This window comes from Centropristis striata, chromosome 20 (assembly GCF_030273125.1).
Source record: "Centropristis striata isolate RG_2023a ecotype Rhode Island chromosome 20, C.striata_1.0, whole genome shotgun sequence".
NCBI classification, from domain to species: Eukaryota; Metazoa; Chordata; class Actinopteri; order Perciformes; family Serranidae; genus Centropristis; species Centropristis striata.
In genome coordinates, this window is record NC_081536.1 from 16,119,026 (window position 1) to 16,143,973 (window position 24,948).

At 39.6% G+C, this 24,948-nt stretch overlaps 1 protein-coding gene across 4 annotated transcripts; it reads right to left on the reverse strand.

Annotated features, from left to right (window-relative positions):
- Positions 1–74: 74 nt before the first annotated feature.
- On the reverse strand, positions 75–24,259 carry slka (STE20-like kinase a). Of its 4 annotated transcripts, XM_059359714.1 has the most exons (20): positions 23,516–24,259; positions 19,592–19,756; positions 17,232–17,280; positions 15,984–16,133; positions 15,007–15,079; positions 14,500–14,694; positions 14,196–14,277; positions 13,895–14,026; positions 12,054–13,307; positions 11,821–11,951; positions 10,921–11,044; positions 10,363–10,542; positions 8,081–8,173; positions 6,740–6,811; positions 5,559–5,688; positions 4,232–4,356; positions 3,478–3,672; positions 2,846–2,971; positions 2,360–2,473; positions 75–2,208 (listed from the first exon to the last, which is right to left on the reverse strand). In XM_059359714.1, exons 1-20 carry the CDS (start codon positions 23,663–23,665, stop codon positions 2,062–2,064), a joined length of 3,687 nt encoding a protein of 1,228 aa, XP_059215697.1. In that variant the 5' UTR covers positions 23,666–24,259; the 3' UTR covers positions 75–2,061. The 4 variants fall into 4 exon arrangements, with proteins under 4 accessions (XP_059215697.1, XP_059215698.1, XP_059215699.1 ...); XM_059359715.1 differs by lacking the exon at positions 6,740–6,811; XM_059359716.1 differs by lacking the exon at positions 8,081–8,173 and having other exon boundaries at positions 23,516–24,258.
- Positions 24,260–24,948: the final 689 nt, after the last annotated feature.

The window sequence follows — 24,948 nt, forward strand, 5'->3', positions numbered from 1 at the left end:
GGAGTTGATATTTGTATGAATAAATCCAAGGCGACTTCACTTGAGGTGTTTCCAGAAAGGTAAAATGTCAAATGAACAGTCAATATTTTATTTACAACAACAAAAATAATCAATTAATAAAGACACTTTAAATACATTTGATCTGACATCAAAAGAATATTCATTGTGGTTGAATGACAACTTATCGAAATGCTGTAACTTAACAAAATAAAAAAATATTTGAAATCTATGGGGCATATGGTTGAATTCACAAGACAGTCTCCAATAACCCCAATAAAAACCCAGCATCTGTGACAAAACACCAGTCAACGTTAATGTCAGCATATGGAAATTATAACATGCACTGATGATATGCAACAAAATAAACTAATCAGGTTTCTGGAAATCTCTTTTTGTGAACCATCAATACTTTTGCTCCTACAAATACAGCAAAGGACGTCTCCTCGTACAGTTACAGCGTTTTTAACCTTTCACACAAACACTGGTTTTCAACAAGAGCAAAAAGCTCACAAAAAAGAGTGATTACAGCATTGATATATCAGGAATACATGTTTAGAAAACTAGATGTGATCATAAAATACTAAAGGGCATATTAGGAAAAAAAAGAGTAAAATTATAAGTAAAAATAAAAAAGTCCAACAATTCAGTCAGCTTGGAGTTTGAATAGGCTTGGGTGCGACAAAAGGTGACTCACTGTCAAAAACACATTGACAGTACTGCATATTTTTTCATTAGCTCATGTGGCAAAACTACGGAAGCCCCGAGAGGCAAGTGAGAAAAAAACATTTCTGGTGATGTATTTCTAAGTCTAATATACATTGTTTTCTCTTCTGTGTTTATGTCTTAATAACAGGTGAAAAAAAGTATATTCACTATTTTTCTAAGCTCCTTGGGAGGCTGAAATGCACCACTGCCGTATGATTTAAATATGACTTGAAGCATAAATGTTGTATTGACCGAAATGAGTATTATGGCAACAAATATTGAGAAAAAAATATTTTTTTCATAAACAAAGGAGAGAAAACAATTCAGATCAGACTAAATACAAACTGATAACCTAAGTTTTTTTCTTGTTTGCTTCTCAGGGCTTCCGTACAAACAGTGCAAATCAACAGCTTTACATTCCTTTAGTTTTCATTTCAAGGTGATTTATTTTCTATACATATACAGTATATATATATATATATAAAAGTATTTCATTGTTCTCCAGGAATAACAGGTCACCTCTGTGTTTAACTTAGTGGGAGTACAGCACTGAAATGAAATTATGTGCTAAAGCAAGAGATATATTCTTGTTCTCAACACTGTAAAACCCTCATGGCAAGCACAGTATCCGATTAAACTTCATATGCAGGTAACAAACATGTAACATTTCACTCAGCGCATCATTTACAACACAGTACATTCCTTTTAATTTTAACTCGCAGCTTTATGATCCCAACACGGCACTGTTTTTGAGACTACACAGCCATAACAAAGTCTCACAACTACAGACTTTTTCTTTTAATCCGTCTCCCTTGAACCAGCTTGACCTCACATGCAGCAACACAAGAGCTCAGGGTCGTCTTAATCAACACTTTATGTGAGAAGATTAAAATAATCTCGCAACGTCTTGTGATTGTGGGTGGAAATGATAACCAGTTATTTAAATGCAAGACATTCTGTGTTTACTGTGAGAGACAGGGAGGGGGTGGGGGAGCCTAAATGCAGAAAAGAAAAACGTATGAGGCACTGGAGATCATTCATACTGTATCTCATCTCATATCTATATCTCATAAACATGATTGGCCTTCGCTACCGACTGCAGGCTTTTCAAATTTAAACATGCTCAAAAAAGTGCATATTATTATCAATGGACATTTCCCAACAAGCTGAGAAAATTTTGATCAAGTGAGGGAGCGGTGTGTAGGCACGTCATGCTCACTAGTGGTGGAATCAAAGCGGTGAAGACGTTTTTATCAGTGACGGTCGGAGGAATGACGTCGCTCCACCAGGAAGAGTCTGTGAGCGCAGCCGGGTTTGGGCGGAGTCTGTGTTGTAGCACAGAAGGACCAGACGAGGCTATAAACCAGAGTTGTGCAGGTTTGGGATTGGGTAGAATTTGGATACCCGACTCTGGGTGGTGGGGTTAAGGCATTCGGATTCGCCGCTCATTTTGAAGAAGACCTCCTGCTCCTGGAGCTTTCGTGTGAACTCCTCCTCTAACGCCTGCAGGGGGCAGCAGACACAAACAAGTCAAACACTGTGAGGATTAAATATCTTATGGTAGTTTTTTAATACAGACATAATTGTCCTCTAAGGATATCAGAGCAACTTTTTTTAAAGTAAGGCACAAAGCTTCAATGGGTGTTAAATATACCTTCTTCCTGGGTCTCAGCTTCTCTCTCCACTCCTTTATCTCCTGGCTGTGCTCCTCGTCCAGCTCCTTCAGCTTTTGGGTCTCATGTTCAATCAGAAGGTGGCATTTCTCGTTCTGATAGAAAAAGGTAGTGTAATAAATAACATCTCCTGTACTATTCTTACGTTATCTGCCCTGGAATATACTTATGTCTCTTTGCTTTCATTATTTGAATTCACAGCACAGTGTCCTGAGATCAAAATTGTTTCTTCTCGTTCCTCACTTTTTTAAAATAATGATCCTTTTATAGGCACGGTCTCCTCTTTGTTATCAAGGTATTCAAGCTTGTGCTCGTGGATGAGAAAGCAAACTCAGTGCTTAAAGTTTGGTGATTCTTTGTGTTTTGGCCTTTCATCTACACACAAACTGCCTTTTAGATCACTGAAAACAGATTTACTCGTTTAGTTTTCAGTGCTTTCACTTTTCATGTGTGTATTGTGGTCTCACCTGTAGCTGCTGCAGCTCCCTGATGTTTGAGTCACACTGCAGCTGGAGATCTCTCATCTGGTTCTCGTGCTTCTGGTGTTGATGAAGCCTCTCGTTCTTCTGCCTCTTGTCCTCTTGAGAAGCAAACTGGAGTACGCAGACAAAAACACAACAGTATAACTACGACGGCCACTCCAACCTGAACACAACTATGGAGATTTTTCACAGAAAGCTTGTTTTTTTTTTTTAAGGTGGTCTGCAGATGGTGCTACAGGCAGTGCAATCACATGGAGCTATAGGGTGGGAGGCTTATCTCTAAGACCATTTTTTATCGGATCTACTTCTTGCTGCAGATCATTTTTAAGATATTTGAGTTTGTTCATGTCTAATGTGAAAAAACTATACTGAATCAGCATTTCAATAACGACAGAGCCAGTGGAGCTCGTAAACGGTGACTGGAAAGTTGCTGGTCTGAGATCCAGACAGGCTGAAATAATAAAGAGTGTTTGTGTTGGGCAGATCCTTGGTGTGACTCTAAGCCAGTGTGACATAGTGTTTCTATAAAAAGGTCACGCATGTTCAGTCACTTCTCCTTAAATGTGACGAGTAGACATTGTTTAGCTGCAGCAGCGTGAGTCCACAGTGTCTGTTACCTGTTTTATCCGCTCTCTCTCCTGCTCCGGCGTGACAGCTGCAGTGGCGGTGATGCGGAGGCTCTTCTTGAACATTGCCATGCGGGTTTTGGCCTCGCTGCGCTGAATCTTGGGCAGACGAACCCTCTCCTGAGTCTGTTTGTTCTTCATCTCTTCAATCAAACGCTGGTTGTAGCGATGCATCTGCTCCATCTCCTGCAAAACACACACATTCAGATAGTTTGGAGTTAATTAATGCAGCATTGTTAATACTGAATAGATAGAATAAACTTCCAGAAATAATGTATTAATTCCTTTTTTGCATTCACTTGATTGTCCAAATATTTTACTGTAGCATGTAACATAAAGAAATAGACTATAAATTGATCTAAAAAAGCCTGAAAAACTATATTTTTATGAATTATTCTCATTGCTTGTATAGCCAATTTGATTTCCTGATAACATCCTGTACAATGCATTTAAAAAATAAAATAAAAATAATATATATATATATATATATAAACAAACAAATAACTAAATAACATTTCTCTGAATATATTAAAAAATAGATAATTATATATATATGTATATTTATATATATATATATATATACATACATATATATATATACATATATATATATATATATATATATATATATATATATACATACACACATTTATCTGGGTATATTTCTAAAAATAAATAACAATAATGAACAAATTAATTTAGACATTTTGATGTGTTCTGAGTGGTTTTCTCTCTCAGCTCTTACTTTTTCATGCCTCTTCAGCAGCTGGTGTCTCTGCAGGAAGTACTGGTCTTTAAGCTGCTGCTTCAGCTGCTGGTGCTTCTCCTGCAGGTGGCGTTCTTCCAACTCCCACATGGCCGCCTCTCGAGCTACAAAATGCACACGTGACATCACATGAAGCCATGTAATTGTGAGTTAGCAAACATGTACATGCATGTTAGAGAGTGACGGGTAGCGATGATGATGAAAACAAAACAGACAGAAACACTATCAGCAGGTTGGACAAGCTGTAACATGTCTGCATGTTAAAGTCAGTATTTACAAACTGTTGGTATACATTTCCTTTACTAGTCGACCAACCAACCAACCAACCAACAAGAGCCTGAAAGGTAGAAAAAAAGTTGTTTTTTTTCTACCTTTCAGGCTCTTGTTGGTTTCATGTCTGTCTGTTATGAAACTTACACAGGATGTTTGAGCTCAGTTTGTTGCTTGAGAGTTAATCTGTCACATTATGTTTGTCAAATTTAAAGCAGCGACAAGGAGTTTTTAACTAGTTCTGAAACAGTTTTGATGGGATACAGATGCCTCTGTATGACCTCGATAAGCAAAGAAGACCATCAGCGAGAAAATTGTTTTTTTTGATATAGTTACATTTCATTTCTGTCCCTGGTTATATTTCAATATGAAAGAGCCTTTGTTTACATTTTTCCAGGCAAAGTTTGCCAGTTAGTTGTATGTTAACTGGTTTAAAGAAAGCAGGAGATTTTTTGGTTATGGCTGATACTGGGACCGCAAAGGGAAGTAGGACATAATTGACTGATGAACAAAGAAAAAAGTTTAAGAGTAAAGAAATAGTTTGGCCGTTTTAAAACCCCACCGCTATGCATTCTGCAAACAGTTGCGTTGCAAAAATAAAAACAACTAAAAAAAGTTTTCTTTTACTCGCTGCCAAAACAAATGTAGTTAAATCAAGATTTTTTTAGCATGAGGCAATAGTGCTCATGTTAACACTACACTTTTGTCCACAGCAGCCGCCAAAATCAATGCAAAATTAAAGTTTTAACGCAAACACGGCGTACATTAACAAACATATTGTGATGTGGGGCCTTCAGCTGTGATGTGAGAAAATCATAACTAGAAGTGTCACCATGTTTCTCACAGACACATGAACACACCACAACAGCATGCTAAAAAGCAATCCACACTTTTCACAGATTTACTGCGCAACAATCTCTACAACCTACAAAAACAAATGGCAACATTAGAAAAAGCCATAGTAAATTGTAAGGTGGAAGTGGTGACGTAGTAGAAATGATTTCATCAGTCAAGTAGTTCTTCATCCTCCTCCTACCTCTCATCAGCTGCTGCTTGTGGTTCAGGCAGTCTCTCTCGATAGTGGTGATCTCCAGTTTGTGCTGCTGGATGATTTTCTTCAGAGCTCCGTCCAGCTCCTGCTGCTGCTTCTGTAGGAACTCCTGCTCCTGAGGAGCCAGAGAGAAGAGGAGCAGTGAGAGGAAGCTGAGGAGCTCACACAGAAGGACATCACAGAACAGAGAGATAGAGATAGAGATAGAGAGAAAGAGAGAGAGAGAGAGAGAGAGAAAGTAAAAACTGCCTGAAATTAAATGATAGAATCTATTCAATCAATCCACTTCAAGCTTCAGAACAACACAGCACTAAGATGTCACATCATCAACTGGAGTCAGAAGAGGAGACACTCAGAGATCATGGATGGCAACGATCCACAATGGAGGTGAAGAAAGAGAGAAAGAGAAGTCAACAGTTCAGTAAAGACTCAGATTCACAGTTTTATGTGAGACAACATCGACACTGACGTTCACACTGTACAGGGCTTCAGCCTACATGATGCATGACTCATTACATTATGAGCCAGAACCATCTATCCTTTTAATTCTCTTTTTCTATCATTAGACATAATTTGAAATTGACATTTTATCTACCTAGCTGTTGGAAAATTGTCAGTTATGTACTGCTATTACTTCACTATGACTCGACATAACTGATCATATATTTACACAGAACTCACTGTGGAAAACTAGACTATAAGATATATTATAACTAAACTGCCGATTCAAATGTGATACTGTAGCCAAATTATGCACATTACAAGTGAGTTGTACATCCATCTTGTAAGGCAGTCGGTTTCTGTTTGGACCTGGGCTGACAGAGACAAACATGGATCCAGACAGAAGGGGATCAGTGACTACACCACCTCTGGGAGAGAGCGCTGTTTGCTCCAGACTCGAGGTAGCGATGTAAAACAATACAAATACCATATAAAATACACAGACTAGATGTTTGTGGATTGGTGGAGGAAGAATACTGAGCAGGAGAGGAAGCGAGAACCACTGCACAAACACAGTGATGACAACACTCAAAACAGCACCGCCCATGCTTACATGTGCCGTTCTTAAAACTGAACCATCACACACTATCCTGTCACTTCTCACATCTAAGTATGGGCCGGAGACGGCAAGAAACAGGGCGTGGAGGAGGGGGGTGGGGACTTACATCCTGCATCTGAGCGTTGAAGAGTGCGCATGAGGACAACTGAAAAGACTGTATCATAACCTGGGCCACTGCCTGCGGAGGAGAGCACACAGCGCACTCGTCCTGATCAGGGACAGACAGCACACACAGCAGGCTGAAGATCTCACACACACACACACACACACACACACACACACACACACACACACACACACAACACACACAACACACACAACACACACAACACACACTGATTCTTCCTAAGTTATATAAGAGATTTTCCGCTTTGGGAATATTGGTGAGTTTCAGGCGCACGGCACAGTTCTGGATAAATGTTAGGAGGAAGTCAATTAATTAGTTATTAATACTCTTCATGCTTGGAAAGTGGCACTGAGTAATCCAAGTTGCAAAAAAAAAAAGGTTTTGTTACTTTCCATGCTACTGGCTCATGATTGTTAAAGTTACCTTTTGTAAATAAAAGCAGGCCTTTGTCCACATGACTCATGTCTAATTCATAAAAGATGCACAGGAAAACAAAGTGGGCTTTGAGTACAGATGTCGAATGTGGAAACAAAAGCTGTGTCTGCAATCGCTCCCTCCTTCATTCATTCACTACATAATAAACACTCAACAGCACTCCACTACATAGTAAACGAAGAGCGGGCGCTTATGAATCATCGTCAATTTTTGCATCACGACTGACGACTCTGCTGTGACATAACTTTTAATTTCAATAGAAAAAATCTCAGGAGAGGGTACACATGCCGTTGAACAGTATTTTTCTTTTACTTTGTCTGTTTGCCAGCAGTATTAAGGAAAAAAATTACTTGCCCAATTTGAATGAAACTTGGTGGAAGGGTGAAGAACCCAGTACATTTTGGAGTGGATCCAATCACACTCATTATTTTTCACTTTCTTTCATATTACAATGTTAACATACGCCATTTGTGCTGCATTGATGTGGTTTTGGAATAATTTAAAAAAAAATCCTTATTGGGAACAAAAAACTAGTTGGAAAGTCAAAAAAATGTTGGTACATATTTTATGGTTACACCTGATCACACATTATCACATTGATTCACCAATTATGTGATTCCAATGCAGCCATAAAGCACTCTGCTCATTAAATTGCCTCTGTGCCCATAATGGCTTTTTATGCTAAAATCTTTGACAAATCCCTTTACTCCCACGATATGAGCGATTACAGACACAGTTATTCTTTGTGTGTGTGTGTGTGTGTGTGTGTGCATGTGAATACTTTACAAGAATGACTCAGGTTCTAGGGAGAGAGGAAGAAGGAGAAGAGAGAGGGAGAGAAACCTTACTCATTCACAGAGTAAGGGACAGCAGGTGAAGGTTTACCTCTGCGGTCTTAAGGAGCGATAGGTCCTCCTTTATGCGTTTCATGAGCTCTTTTCTCATATGTTTGGGTGACTGTCCAACTTCCTGTTTGGCCTAAAGTGTTTGTGCAGAAACTGGTTGACTGTATATTCTGAAAATCTAACAAAGCCGACCAACAACAGTAGAAGACATGCACGGCCCACTTTGAGATGAGAGATACTGCACCCAGCCACCAACTGATTTAAAGTCAGCATGCTGAATTCCCATGATCTGCATCTGATGTCCAGAGGTCAGTGAGTCAGTCAGTCATTCAGTCGTTTTTGATTAGTAGCACGACGGAACAGTAAGTTTGGACAGCACGAGTCAGAGCCCAGCCATGAGCTTGTCAAAAGGAAGATTTGACCGGTAAATGGCAGAAGAGGTTAGTCTCAAAAACAGCTCCCATGTATTACTTAGCGTTAAAAAGTCCCACAGCCATCGAGATGAATATTTTACATCAAGAAATTATAAAAGAGGAACCGAGTTGGAATCATCTGATGACTTCTGAACGTTAATCGACTATCATCCTTTTTTTTGGTGCCATTTGTGTTGAGTTTAATATTTTTCAATAAAAGAATATTGGAAATAATTTCTTAGAATAACATTTTTGCCGTATTATACAATATTATATCTATCCTTATATCGTAATAATATCTCACATTGTGCAGCCCTATTTAAGTTTACAGGCTAATTGCTCTGTTCTGGTGACAATGAAATGTTTAGAAAAACTGGTTAAAACTGTCATATGTAACAATTTGCCTGGTACCCATGACCTACTTTAGTTTACTTATTGACTGCTTTCTTTTGTCCTGCACTCTGGTGGAGATATTTTTACCTTCAACAGGTTTCTGTTTGTAGATTCAACATTTACTGCAACTCTGCCAGCGAATCTTGGGGTTAAACTTAACAAGCTGCATCTATGTGATGCAGTCAGTGTGTGGGCGCATCAGGCCACAAACAGTGAGAGTAAGAAATATCCCTGAGCACAGGTGGGCCACATGGCCACCGTCTCACTGTCTCTTATTTACATATGACTGTGTTGCTCAATATCACAACATTATTGAATTTGTAGATGACACCACTGTGGTTGGCCCAATACATGATACCAACTAAAAGTCGAAAAGCAGGACCACCTACACTGCAGCTACAATTGATGGTGTTTCTGTCGATGCTGCTTACTTTCCCTGCACACTAGGCACTAACCTGTTCTTTTTCTGTTCTATTTATTCAACTATATTTATTTATTTTCTAAGCACTTACACGTTAACACTGTGAGCGTAACTGAACACCGTATATACACTTTCAAGATGATTCTAAATCAGTTCCTCTGATGCAAAGCTTTTATTGTTTCCCCAAATGAGCCCTACACCACACGGAAAACTCTTAAAAATTCGGCCATCCCATGACCAAAGCCACCTCACACACTCATACAAAAAACATGGTTAGGTAAAAACACAATAACAGAACATTTGAATAAAGAACACAACATTGCAAATAAAGAAAGTACACAAAAACACACATTATATCAACTCATTTTTGCAGCTAAACAACCACAACAAAGTAAAGCGCTGAGGCCTAAAGCAACCACTTTAAAGCAACCTGCAATAAGTTAATATCTTTAAATACATTGGCCTAGAAAGCAAATAGCAGACAGCAAAACCACCACCAGGCATCATAAATACACAATGGATACCGATCGGCACTGTTGCCATAAAATAAGCTGCATAAAGCGAAACACACAGAACTGTAAGCACACCCAGAAAATCCAACGAAGCATTTAAGGCTGCCAAGCAGAGAGAGAGAGAGGCATACAAGACTAATAAAGACCAAGCATGTATTTAAAAAAGCCCAGCACACCATCATGATAAGGTTTTATGTTTAGCCTAAGACTGAACTTTTATTAAATAGTTCTCTAAAAATAACAAATAGACTCAGTAGCGTAGCGCTGCTCAGGAGGCACCCAGAAGCCTCGAGGCAGATGAATAATGGATACAACAACATGGAGCTAGCAGCATCTAGGAGAAAGATAGCACAGTCTGTCTGTAGCTATCGTTTGCACACAAACAGTACTGGAACAGCAAGGCACACCACTCCCACAGGATTAATATGACACAGCCAAGTATGCCACCGGCTAACGTGTTAAAGACATGCATGCATCATTAAACAGCTCGTATACGACATGCAAATGCTTACGACCCCCAGTTGGGAGCTAATCAGCCCGTTAAAAGGCCCCTCCATGCAGACACAGCCATGCACCGTCATACCTCTTTCTTCCGGTTCTTCAGCATGTTTTGGAACTTGGACAGCTCCTTGTCTTGATCTGCTTTGATGCGTTTGGCTTCGTCTCGGAGCCGGCTGGTGTGATCCTGTTCCAGTCGCTCGATGGTCTGCTTCTGCTTCTTCTCAAGGTTCTCCACCTCCTGGTCGTATTGACGCTTCTTAGCCTGCACGGACAGAACCAACAGACAAGTGTATCAGATTTCAGCGTTTATAGTTGATAAAGTATTGTTAGATTAATACAGATCAACATCCAGGACTTTATTGCTTTGAAGGGAGTGGGAAATTAACTGCAATCAGTATGATGTCAAGACAATATGACCGTCTCACATGTAAGTTTCTAATATTGTGACCATCGCCGGTTAAAGAGATTGATGCTGAATGAGTGAATGCAGTACAGTAAGTGATAGAGACAGCCTGGTGTCCTTCATGTGAGTCCCTCCGTCAGATTTAGATCTGCTTTGAGATGAAGCAGTTTGTTTCCTAGGAGCTGGCCAAATAAAAAACACACATCGGACCGCCACGGTACGATAAAAGTGACTCACAGTCGTTTCCTGTTCAAAGCGCCGGTAGATCTGCTCTCTCTGCTGCTGCAGCTTGTTGCTCAGCTGCTGCTGGGCCCTTTGCTCTTCTTTCTGCAGGAGGCGCAGCTCTCTCAACTCCTGCCGCCTGAGGAAACCACACCAACACAGTTGCCACCACATTTAGTCATTTCAAATTTAGCACTTTTGCTGTTGATGATACAGGTTTTTATTCACAAACCCCCCCAATATTTTCAATTTCTTAGTTGAAGTTTATGGTTTGTTTTAATATCTATATATATATATATTTTTTTTTTTTTTCTTATTCGTTGTTAGGATTAACTGCAATATTAGTCTCCCATTTCTATTTAATGGCTGCTTTGATGGTCGTGTTTGCTTTTTTCCCCCAACTCACAATTATTTTTCACCATTCAAATGCATATTTAGTTAAATACGATATAAAACAGAGAAAAGCAAGAAATCACCATTTGAGAAGCTAAAAACTGGCACTTAATGACATCTTTGCATCAAAATTACATTAACGATTAATCAATTATGAAAACAGTTGGCAATTATTTTTCTGCAAATAAGTCGACTTATTGTTGCAGCTCTAGAATCAGTAGTAGTTAAACTGATATATGTTAACTCCGTGTATTACTGACATAAGGTCATGGACCCAACATCAAATAGTCAGACAGCACTTGTGTAAATATTGGGAGCAGCATGTCTCATGGCTTTAAAAGGCAACATGGGAGATGACAGTGATATAACGCAGCATTCATCACGGGAGATAATACATCTGACATTTGTAAAACTCTGTGGGAGTTGTGAAATGAACAAGAACTATTTAAGGCAGCCGTGTTAAATAGGCCGTGTCATATATTTAGACCAACAGTATGGTAGGCGGGGGATATACAGACGTACCTCAGGAACCTCATCTCTTCGCTCTTGGTGTCGTTATCTGTCACTATCTTTGATGTTGTCACGCTGACCTCCACGCCGTCCACCATGAACTTACGCGTCTTCTTCAGGGTCTTCTTCTGCCGTCTAGACTCCTACAAATGGAACAGGGAGATTTTGGGGGCGTTTCAATGATCAAAATTGTGTTGCTATTTTAAAAACTGAGGTTGTAAGTGAGGCACATATTAATATATTACCTGCATAGACACAGAGCCCCCTTCTTTGCTCTTGGACAGGAAGCTGGAGATAGACAGATTGAGGTCAAGGCTGTTGGTATCAGCCGCAGAGCTGCTTCCAGAGTCTGAGTCCTTCTCCAAATCTGACTTGATCACAGCAGGGCTTCCATGCTCCATCTTGCTCTCTGAATCTGTTTCACTCTCCGGGACAGAGACGGCATCTTGGGAAGTGCTTTCATCTGCACGAGCAGCTTTCTCCTCCTCTTCCTTCGCAGGGACGTCTTTGCATGGAACCACTTGTTCTGTATCGTCAGAGGTGCCTTTGGCTTCATCACTGACTCCGTTTGTGGATTCAGTTGGGGCCTTTTCCTCCAGATCAACCTCCTGTCTGGTCTGATTCTCTTGTTCAGGCTGCTCTGCCCCCTCAGGAGCTTTATCTTCAGGCTTTTCCTCTGGCTGACTCTCTGTGGAGTCCTTCTCTAATAAAACCTCAGCGGAGGACTCATCCACACCAGACTTTGCGTCTCCATTTACATTTGTGTCCTCTACATTGGATTCTATATTCTCTGTGTGTATATTTACATCTGTGCCATTAGCTGTGTCTTCTGTTCTGTCCTCTGTCACTTCATGTTGAGGCGTCTCCTCCTCTGGCTCTTTGCCTTCTTTTTCTGCCGGTGTCGCTTCTCCTGATATGGATTTTGTTTTTTCTGCTGTATCTTCAGGTTGCTCTTGTGATTCTCTGGATTCATCTGTAACAGCTTCTTTTTCTTCTATTTCTTTCACCTCCTCTGGCTCTGGTTTTTCTTCTTCTACTTGGGTTGGTTCGTCCTCCTTTTTCTCTTCTTGTGTCTCCTTCTGTTCCTCTTCGGTTTCTTGACCATCTGTGACAAGTTCTTGCGTATCCGCTTGATCTAAAGGTTGTTCTGGCTGTGATACTACAGGCTCAACAGGAATCTCTTCAGCTTGATCATCTTCAGGTTTAATAGGCTCTGTAGGAGCTTGTGAGATTAAGTCCTTGGTGGGTTCTATTAGCCCAGTAGCCAGGTCTTCATAACTGGCATCAGACACCTCATTGAGTTTCTCCTCCTCAGTCTTATCTACCTCACTTGTTCCAAGTCCTTCATCAGAGAGCTTATCACTGGTCCGGTCCTCAGCAGGCTCTGCCTCCTTCTTTTCTGTAACAGATTCCAGCGTGGATGGAGTTGGTGGGACTTTGTCGTCCTCGGAGCTGGCCACACTGGCATCTGATGGTGCTCGCTTGTGCCCAGGAGGCGCCTGAGCCAAAAGTAAGAAAAATATGAAAATAACAATATGTCTCTCGTAAAGATATCAACAACTCGTACATAATTTAAAAGGCCCAGTGAAAAAGGAGTTGGAGCGTTTTTGCAGGACACTGAATATTTGAGTGGTGTATAGTAACAAGAAGGATTTATAGCAAATCCATTGCATTTGATTGGACTGCTAAAACTGGGACAGTAGAGTTTAACGCTGTTGGCTCCATACACATACCTCCATTACCTGTGAGATCAGGAGGAGGATGCTTTGGAAGTTCTGGCCCACTAGAAATCCGAACGCACTCATCTAATCTGTGTCTTAAGTGTGGTTTTAGTGTCACTGGTGTGGCTAGCTTGTCACCTACAGTCTAACTTGATTGGATGATGAATGCCCCTGAGAGCAGGATGAATCATCAAACATGTGAGACCATTTTACAGCAAAAGCAGAAATAAATAAATCAACAATTAACACAGGGACACAGGGATAAAACTGGGAAAATGTTTTTTTCATTTCACTGGGTCTTTAAAAAAATATTTTATTGAGTACAATTATGCTCTTTATATACATACAGCCATTAAACTACATACCTGAGGTGTGTCAGCATCTTCCTCCTCCTCCTCCTCTTTGCTATCCTCAAGCTCCTCTGTGACTTCGGCCTTGGCCTCGGCTATGAGTTCTCTGAGAGGTCTGCTATTAGTTACACTAGTGACAAAAGGATGCTAAGTAGATGGACAGAGACACAAGAAATACACATCTTTATCATCGATAAACTGTCAGGCAATAAATCACAAATTGACACGTTTTGATCTTGTGTGTATTTATTCTTTGGGCTATGCTGTAGGCTGTGCAGATGATTGTGTACTGTGAGGCAACAGTAGGGCAGCTCACCTGTAGAAGCTGTAGTGTGCTCCACCTATTGTCCACATTCTTATCAAGTGCTTTCCGCAGAAAGTCGTTAAATTCTGGCGACCTTTTAACAATAAATAAAACAGAATCAGTTTGTTGGTGATAAACAGAGTAAGTGTCCCTGCTCTATGCAATAAAATTAATAACGCTCTCCCCCCTGTGGCCATTCAGTTAAGCATTAACAATTCACCAAGCTTCCACATGTTAAACAGTCAACACATCCTTATCTACAACCCGGAAACATTCCAGTGCCACCTCTCTCGTTATCACCAGCGCTCCATCTCACCAGCGAGAGGGATGCATGAGTGTGGGCGGCTCGGACTTGGCTATTTTCAGCAGCACTCTCATGGGATTCATCTCGTGGTTGGGTGGCTCAACCTGCGCCAGCTCTATCAGGGTTACCCCGAGGGACCAGATGTCGGCCTTGTAGTCGTACGGACGGTCCTTGGAAGTTTCGCACATTACCACCTCTGGGGCCATCCTGCAAAAATGAGAAGGGATTGTAATTAGCATAAAGCTAATTTCAGCCTGCGAGGTGTTGTTCGCTATCTTTCTGATCCCTGAAGGTCAAGTCTCTATGTGTGTGTGAAAAAATAGGAAGCCTATTCAGTGTTTAAAGCTGAGGTCATCCAACACTGTGCCTCTAAATTGCTGAATGAAGCCTTTTCCGTTTCTACATTCCATGACAGCTTTTGTGCCACCGCATGAAAAATCATAGCCGTGAGACATGCTCGGACAATTATCATGGGGAAAGGGGTGAATGCCCTTTTTGTATGTGGGCTGCGTGACTCACCAATACGGAGTGCCAATGAAAGAATCTCTTCTCTGTAACGTCTTGGTATTTTTAGCGGACACCCCGAAGTCAGCTGAAAGTAGAGAATTATTATTTTCAGCAATGAATGAAACTGTAAAACGACACTTCCTGAGTTAAAAATGACACCACAGATAATACAACTAAAATGTCACATTTCCACTAGAGTCAGATAGCAAAATACCTTCTTAGCTAACATGCTCCAAGCTTTTAAATATGAACCTTATAAGTGAGCAGAAAAATCTTCCTTTCGTTTCATCTCTCCCAGCTGCTCTGTTACCTGAGAACTATTTCAGCTCTTTCTCTCCCATCACTCACAGTATCCACACATTAGAGGGAAAGACAGATCTATCATTAGGTCCCTGGTGACTGCTTGATAATTATTGTTTGCCAGGCTCCGCCATGACCCTCTGCCTACAGAACATGAATCATCAGGGAGCCAGCAGCTATGGATGCCACAGCAACAACATTTTACTTCTGGAATATTATGTAACCGATTCAATGTATCACCAACTCCAGTAGATAAGTAGTGCTTAAAAAATACACTTTTCTCCTTTGGGGCTGCAGAAAGCACGTCACCTTGTTTTGTAACTCTTTTTTACTTGACACCAAATGGATGACTCATTCCCGTTTTATCGTATGTAAACACAGTCCTCGGCACCACCATCCCCAAAGTCACATAGCCCAGCTGGTTGCCATAGCACTGATGGCAAAGGGATCCACAATTGACTTTACTAATTAGCTTTTTAAGCCCATTAGTGCTGGCCCTGCAGGAAGGTTCAGAGTGGCCACCAAGGACATCTGAGAGAAATCAACAATGAATCAGCTATTGTTCTGTGTAGTATTCTGCAGCGAGTGCCTTAACGTGTGCTTAGCGGGAAATTGAGTGAATAATCCTTCTCTTTTAAGGAGATGAAGATGGCAAACAGAGGATCAAAAAAAAGATGAAATATTTTTACCCAGTTTAACTTCTCCATCCAGTGAGAGGAGAATATTTCCGGCTTTCAAGTCTCTGTGGATGACTTTGTTCTCGTGGAGGTATAACAAAGCCTCTAAGGTCTGCCGACACACCACACGGATCTGGGGCTCTGTCAGGGGTCTCTCCAGTTCTGTGGATGAGCATGGACACAATTAATTTATAAGTAGGGCTGGGAAAATAATCAGATTTTATTTTCAATTACAAAAAAATCCAAATCTTTAACAGACCTCTAAAAAATAATTAAATTATATATTATTTATATAATTTAATTTTTTTCCCGGTTGGATTACATTTACAAATTTTAAAAATCCACTGTTAAAAAGACTTAATTAAAACAAAACAATAAACAATAAATGCATGATGTTTCGAAATAAGTATTGTCTAAAACGTCCAAATACAGAATGTGATAATTTTGTTAACATTTAATTATTTTTATATTATTGAATTAAATATATGTATTATATATATTGTTTTTGGTTTATCTAATTTTGTTTTTACATTTTTTTCAGCTGAATTATATTTTGAAAATTAAAAAAATCCACATTTAAAGGTGTGACATTGACAAGTTGTGTTAACACAAGTTGAGTAAATTTACAAAACCAATAATAAATCATGTTAAACGTATGTTGATCTTGATGTTCATGAAAATAATCCTTGATTATGATATTTGCCATCATTGAACAGCCCTGTTCACAAGTGACTAAAATGGCTATTATAGTTTTTGTGATCCACTTGTGCAGAACAGACTGGTGTATTTTGGATATATTAACATCACATGTGATGGTCTGATGGTATCCAATAGCAACTGGAGGGAAAAACTCCACCCTTACACTAGCCAGCATGTATGACTGGACAAATCTGGGGGAAGGAATTTGTTCTATGTGAGTCAGTCCGGAGAGCGGAACGCATCAACATCCATCAGTGAAGTGAATTAATTGCCATCTTCACTGTAATTCCCACATAAGAGAAAGTGGTGAGGTGTTTCTTCAAGCTTCACAATAAGAGAGAAAGTGCAGGCATTAAAAGTGGACTAACCACTCCTTGAAATGTGAGCTACAATAATTACACAGTTGGAATGGCCTCTCCAACTGAGGAGAGGGAAAAAAAATCCCACAGAGGAGGTTTTCTGCATGGAATAAAAAAAGAGTTGGCACTTGAGGATGGAGCAAAGAAAAAGATCCAGAACTTTATAGTGTTTTTCTGTTTCCTGCATGAATGAGGGACTTACCCAGCATGATGGCATCCACTGCACCACCCGCACAGAACTCAATCAGAATCTGAAATAGTAAAACAAAGTGGAACAGTAAGTAATGTTTACCGTGATGCAACTAAGCCCCAAATTAACTCCTGTCAGAGCACAGGACTTGCTGAAGGGACTCCTATAATCCAAGGTAGGTGACCTTTAAAGCGAAGACATCAGAACCCCTTTTCTTTGTTATTGATTACACTGTGGGTGTATTCCAAGAAGCCAATCGATCAGCCACTAAACAGCCATACTGAGCATCCTCTATTGAGGATTTCTTTTCCATTCCAGGACAATCTTTATGTTTCAATCCTTGATGGATGGAAAAATCAGTACAGGTTCTAGCTGCAAACTGGAGACAGAGACTGGGATCCTGTTTTTATGATTTCTTTACAATGCATATAAAGATTTTTTTATGCAGAAGTTGTGTACAGCATATCTAGTGAAGCCCATTTCCACTATTAAAAGAAAAAAATATGATGAAAACAAAATATCAAGTAAGTTGTTATTTTGATAACATTTCTTATTAAGTTTCTCTTCATTTCATTTTCATTTCATTTCTCTTCATAATCTGGATATCTATTTTTCATCATAGTGAAGAAATTTGGATTCCATATAATCCTGTTGAAACAACTTCTACGAAATAAACCCCTGATTCTTTAGGGTGTAAATGCGTTGTGGGTGTGTCCACATATGACTCACATCCAGGATGTTTCATCACACATTCTAAAGAAAAATGATTTCCTCATTTGGGTTAACATCGTAATGCCTTTAGCAAATACGCCCGTTCACTCAGAGTTCAGACATTTAATTCTTGCTACAAACAAGTATTTTACATATACACATCTACCATACCAATTCATTTCTGGAGGATGTTAAAGGAAATATTAATGATTAAATAAACTGTGAAGTTAAATACCAACAATTAAAATGTACTTTCAGTTATCTTATAATAATATACAACTTAAAGGAATACATACCACTTAAAATAACCATTTTATATCAGCTCCTCACTCTGTGTTACCTTAAATTCTTGAGGGAAACTTCATGAATTGAAGTAAAAAGCGGTCGTTTTTAACATCAGCAAAAGTACATCCTGTGCATTTAGCTAAAAATCTTCTTTTTTAAACACTTTAAATGGTCATTTTAAGTGTGAAGTATTCCTTTAAAAGTATAATAAATATTCAAGCTTGAGAATAATGATGCAATGCCTTCAATAAATCTTCTGAACTGCTGAAACACCAGCTCATGAAGCCATAGTGCATTCGATGGAAATGCACACCATTCACTAATACAGTTATAGGCATGTAAAACTGACCAGCTCCTGACCTCAGTTGTAATAGCAGATGTAATGTACCCGACCACCACTTCATATGTACTGGCACTTGGCAGTTAGTTGGCAGCTCATTGTATCAGATGATAGACAAAAATCAATCAAAGCTACAACCGAGCAAAGCCTCCTATTCACACACCCGAACAAAGAAGAGGAACCAAGCGGTTGTTCCTGTTCTGCATAACAATTATCCAAACCATCCATGGGAATCTCACCTGCAGATTACATTCTTACAGTTCTGACAGGTGTTGTTTTAAACTCCGGTTAAACTGAACATCATGCGTGTGAATAAATCCTCTTTTTAAGCTATGCCTTTTCCCTCATTAATCTTTTGTAGCAAAAATATTACACATTAACTCAACACGTGCAAAGCATAAGCTGCAATTTATCATGCTGCTTAAAGACGGGGGCCGGAGGGACGACCTGCATGCAGCTCTGAATTATTCAGGCACTTTCTCCAGCCACCAAAACCACTCCATTATCTTCCCATAGATGTGGCCAGTCCACAAGGGATGGTCACATGACACCACCTGCCAGGACCTAATTGCTCTGAGGCCTCTTACTGCACACAGAATGAGATCTACTGACCATGTATTAAAACTGCACTGTGACTCAACTGTCTGCTCAAGTGAAATTTTAGCATTTAACTCTTTTGCTGCCATAAAAAATAGAATATTCTCTTCTTAAGAATAGCATCACAATTGGGAGCATGCCTGTGACTTCAGCTGGAGTATTATGACCTATGACCTCTAGGAGGTCAGCCTAGCCTCGTGCTACCCTCTGACTGTGCCCCATGATTTTCAAATGTAGGCGACAGGGAAAATGCACTGCTATTATCCCTAAATCGAATGATGTAAGAGTCCTTTGAGAAACAGCACGACGAATAGTGGCTTGTGATGAATTTGTGCGTGTCCATGCGTGACTAGTTCACTGCCTCTGTGTCTCCTTGGCTTCAAATCAACAGCAAAGAAAAAACACAACAGTTCTCTCAGTCAGGCATTTGCTTACTTACCCAAAGTTTGCCTTCAAAATAGAAAGCATCCAGCAGTTTGACAATGTGGTGGTGGTTGCAGGAGGCCAGAATGTCAATCTCGACCATGTAATCCTCCAATTCATCCTCTGTCTTTGTGTCAATAACCTTGGCAGCAGCGAGGGTCCCATTCTGCTTGTTCTGAGCCTGAAAAGCAACAGTGACAACAAAGGCTTGTATCAATTGGAGTATGCTATTCAATACATATCTGATATCGCTCGCTGGACTTCACAACAATCAGCTTGGCTTACTTTGCCGAGGCCGTGCAGTAAAGTAAAGTGGCTATTGTGGAAGAACATCCATCAACGTTAACAATTTCATTTAAGACAAAAGCCATTTTGGAGCTGGAGGAGTAAACACTGCAGCGCTTTATGGCTTGAGTAGCACCTAGAGAATCACATCTCTATAAATACATTTCATAGTGACTTTATGATAACATGTCGTTATATACTGAAAAGGAAAATGACTGTATGAAATCCCCACAACAACCATTTGAAGTCAAAACATTTTCAATACGCCCCATCATCCTCTGACCTACTCTAATAAAAGCTGAACTTGTGAAGCTTGCCCACTTCCTCCTCTTCCTGTTCTCCCCTTTCTTTTTTTCTCCTTTCTCTCTGATGCACCTACTGTAGGCTCACATGTGCATATGTCTGACGCAATAACCACATTTTGTTGGTTAATATTTTGTACCAGAAGTAATTGTCATAAATGATATTTTTTTTTAGTTCTAACACAACAGCCATATAGACATGGCATTGATAACTTTGGCTAAACTCGTTAAGTCGATATTGTTTTTGTGGCAGGCCTACATTTGCAGTTAGTGGCAGTAATTTAGAGATTATACTAAATAAATATATAGAAAAAATGGATTATGCTAATCTACATTGGTAGATCCTTTGTATCTTCTGCTGTACTGAAGAGCCTAGTATAAAAAAATACCACAAACCCTGTCAAATAAGTAGCTGAGAAGTTATTTTAAGGCCAGCTTTGGGCTTAATGTTTATGGATACAGACACAATCTTGTGGAGTTAAGGAAAAAGAAAAGGGAGGGAGTGTTAGACCAACTGCTGCACAATGTGTCACACACTATATTTACACAGCTCTGACCTGACACACTCCGCGTAGCTCTCCCTTTGTGCTGGCCGACGCCTGTCTAGCACAGGCCATCGCTAACACATAATATGCACAATATAAGCTTCATGATGGAGTGGGCAGCGATAATTTGTCTGCCAATTAGTTATTCAAGTGCAGCATGTGGCCTTCTGTCATTATATACATGGCACTTAAAACTCTCTTTACTTGTCTGTTCTGAGGGTAAATGAGTTTTAAATTATGTTTGTGGGTGCCAAAACAACAAATAAAACAACCCTGCACATTGTTAAAATGATCTTTTAAGGCTAACAGAGCATTCACTGGTTTGAATGTGAATAGATTGCAATAAGGAAAGACCTAACACCCTTCAAACTGTATTGCGCGGGCACAGTACCTGGCAGAAGAACAAAGTTTTTGTCTTTCATATTTTAAGACAAAGAAGCTCATCTAACGATGTGGACTGACAGGGTTTTATAACAGAATTATGTAAGCAGTTTGCCAAAACAAATGGCACGCCTCTTCACTAATTAAAGGCACAATAGAACTTATGTTTATGCGTATGAGTTCAGGACTCTTCTCTCTTAAACAGCTGATTCACACTTTGCTGGCAATATTTGTCACCCCACCCAAATGAGGCAGCCATCAAAAGCCTGGGAAATAACTGGAGAAATACGTAGTCTGTGTTGATAGTAATGTGACCTGATGAAGGCCAAGTCCTCCCCACCCCCTCTTTGTGTGGGAATAGCAAGTCAATACATTGTGAAGTGTATGTTTGTCTACAACTTCAGTCTGAGAAGGCATGAAAGTCTTCTGGCTTTCATCATAGTTAGTTAAGCAGCTAATAAGACTTGCAAATGAAGATTTGCTGGGCCATTAGTTGGATTATTTGATCACAAGAGTTCCAGGAAGGGACAACATTAAGTCACAGAGGAAAGCTGTGGTTACTGCAATAAAAGAGTCCTGAACTGATGTAGATAATTTCCACTTAACCAGAAGATGGTTATCTACATTTCTCATCTGATAATCTGTCTGTTTCTGATTTGTATTCTGGCCTACACCTTAGTTGTTTCTTGGAGTTTTTATTATACTCATAAAAAAGGAACAATAACAACCCCTCATTTTCACTGTCAATCGAAGATAAATACAGGTATATAAAAACATAAGATTTTTGTTGACCTTTTCAAAGGGTGTCTGAGCTCAATACATATTCACACAGAGATAACCTGGAGTTGTACGTCAGTCAGCAGAGATTACAGGTGGTAAAACACAAAACCACACAACTTGCGACATAATCCAACACTGCAAACTACAGCCTCAAAATTAACCACAGGAAGAAAAAAAAGCCCTTTTAGGCACTCTGACTCTCTCAACAAAAACTGGAGGTTAAAAGGCTTCACAAACAGTGTTTTGGGGCTATTTCATTACATAGCATCTACTGTATCGGTGTTGAGGGTATCGTGTCCACCTCATGTATAATGTACAGTATGTGTTGCTGAGACTAATAGACAATCAACCTGAAATGACACATAACATTTACATACACACCTGTGCACCTGTCACAATGCATGGACAGCGTAAATAATACTTGCACATTTGACTTTTAAGGGCACCTGCTCTTGGATTTGTTTGTTTTTTATCTGTGTCCTCTGGTCTCTCAAGGCAACCGTAGGCAAGTCAGCTTGGCATATGTGAAGCCATGTTTATTCTGTGGTGGTGAACCACACCTTCAACAGTTTGACTGAGGCCAAGTGTAAGTCAATGACATGGCAAAGTCATATTTATAACATGACAATGTAACAGGGCCTACATTAAACATCCAAAATGGGAAATACCTCTGACACACTTAGAGGGTGAGCTCAGACTGTCATTAAACACAGCCCTAGGTGTCGTTTCTTTACATCCTCAACAAGAAGATTTTTAGTAGACAGGTGGTAATTATAGTATATCGTCACCCTGTTAAAATAATCGCCTATCTCATTTTTTAAAGTTTTGCAGGAAACACAAAAAACTTTACCAAAAGTGTAACACATGACATTTATTGATTATTTCACTCAAAAAGGATGTTACAAAGGATGGCTATTGGCATAGTAATAACACTGTGTGTAAATTATGTAACTTAAGAGAAATAAATGACTTAGGCAATTTTTTGAACATGCCTTTGTGACTTAAGCAAGATATAGTATCACTTTATTATGAAGGTGTCTACATAAGAGTCACACAAGCCTGTCAGAAACATGACATGACAAGTATCATGAGCATTAATGTTACTTCAAAGTGTCATTAATGTTCATGACAAATCCCATGTCATGTTTATGACACTCTCATGTCACTCTTATGTAGACTCATTCAAAATAAAGCCACATCTTGCTTAAGTCACAAAGGCATGTTCAAAAAATATTTTGACTTAGGCATAATAAATCCGCTTAAGTCACACACTTGACATAGGCCATTATCTTAAATGGGTAAAATCACATGATCTGACCAACTGAGGATGTAGGCGATTTTACCATAGGTGGCCGGCGTCATGAGGAGATGATTTAGGCAAAAAACAACAACAATTTTGACAAAAAAATGACTTAGGCGATTATTTTAACAGTGTGACGATATGGTATGAGTGAGCTGTCATAGCATGCACTTCACACGAAATTTTCAATTACTGACGATCTAGTGGCCTAAATGATGTGGCCTAAACGAGGATGCTGTCATTTTAACGTTATATCCTATGACCTGCATGCAACGACATGACACACAACGGAAGGGAGTATGTTAAGAAATGGGTTAGAAAGCCCCAAGGCGGATGTAACACATTACCTTGTACACTTTCCCAAACGCTCCATCTCCCAGCTCCCCAATGACCTCCCATATATCCTCTGGGTTGACATCTCTGTGCACATGTTCATACTGCTTCTTCTTCTTATCGGGCCCCAACTTGAATATCCTTCGCAAATTGAAGAAAGACATCTTTTCGGGACGTGAACTAACAGCGCTGTGGATGTGGTCTCTTCGGTTATTTCCGCCAAGACTATGTAGCGGTTCCTCCCGGACGCGGAGCTCAAATGGCTATCGAAATAACAGCATGCAGGCGTTAAATGAAGGCAGACAGGTTGCTATTGTTGCCATTCAGCTATGATAATGCCAATTATAACTTCCCTCGACGGCTGTTCTTCATAATCACATCATAGCTAGCTGCGCTCACAGGACGCTGGCCGAGAGATGAGGGAGACAGAGAAGAGTTCGCTGTTACGCACAGGCTAGTATTTCCGCTTTAAAAAAAAAACACACAGTCAAATAAAATAAAACAGCGACTCTCGACCAAATGTATCAACACGATCTACACTGCATTTTGGTCATTTAATGTTAGCGATTAAAAAGCGGAGAGTCAGAGGACCCCATGCTTCGGTTGGCTGACCACACAGAAGTTAGCGGACCAGCGTCAAGCTTGCTAACGTACGGTTGGATTTCCGTTGAAAACGTTAAAAAAATAAAACCGTTATAGCCACAGAACACTTTAAATCATGGGTGTCAAACTCGCGGCCTGCGGGCCAATTGCGGCCCTCGTGACGATATTTTATGGCCCCCACCTTGATATGAAAGATTAATGTGAGTTATATAAATGGCACTTTACCGTGTTGTGTGTGGAAGGATCCTTTAATTACCTTTTTTGGGTAATTTTGTGTCTTTTTTAATAATTTTGTGTCTTTTTAAAATCATTTTGTGTCTTTTATGTTAATTCTGTGTCTTTTTATGTAATTTTGTGTCTTTTTAAAATAATTGTGTGTCTTTTTGGGGTAATTTTTTGTCTTTTTTGGGTCATTTTGTGTCTTTTTTGGTAATTCTGTGTCTTTTTTTGTTATTTTGTGTCTTTTTAAAGTAATTTAGTGCTCTTGCAGTCATTTTGTGTCTTTTTTGGTCATTTTGTGTATTTTTTTAAGTAATTTACTTTTTTTTTCTGTCATATTCTGTCATTTTTTTTTTGTAATTTTGTGTCTTTTTTTGGTCATTTTGATACTGCCTTCAGCGGCCCCCAGGTAATTTGAGTTTGAGACCCCTGCTTTAAATTAACGATACATTCAGCTTAAATGAAAACATAAACAAAGTGATATTAGCTGTCCTTTTATGCTATTTTGTGAGTTTTAATGGATGATTCTTGCTAGCTTTTATGTTTGAGGAGTAAGTTAACATATAAACACTGTACAATATTTCACTCAGGTTACTTTTAAATTTAATTAATAGGCCTATGTCCA

Coding starts and splice junctions, on each gene's coding strand:
- slka (XM_059359714.1), bottom strand. CDS start 23,665: ATGTCTTTCTTCAATTTGCGAAGGATATTCAAGTTGGGGCCCGATAAG. Junction 14,278..14,499: donor CTCATGCATCCCTCTCGCTG/GTGAGATGGAGC, acceptor TATTGTTAAAAG/GTCGCCAGAATTTAACGACT. Junction 11,952..12,053: donor GGGGCTCTGTGTCTATGCAG/GTAATATATTAA, acceptor TTCCATTTGTAG/GAGTCTAGACGGCAGAAGAA.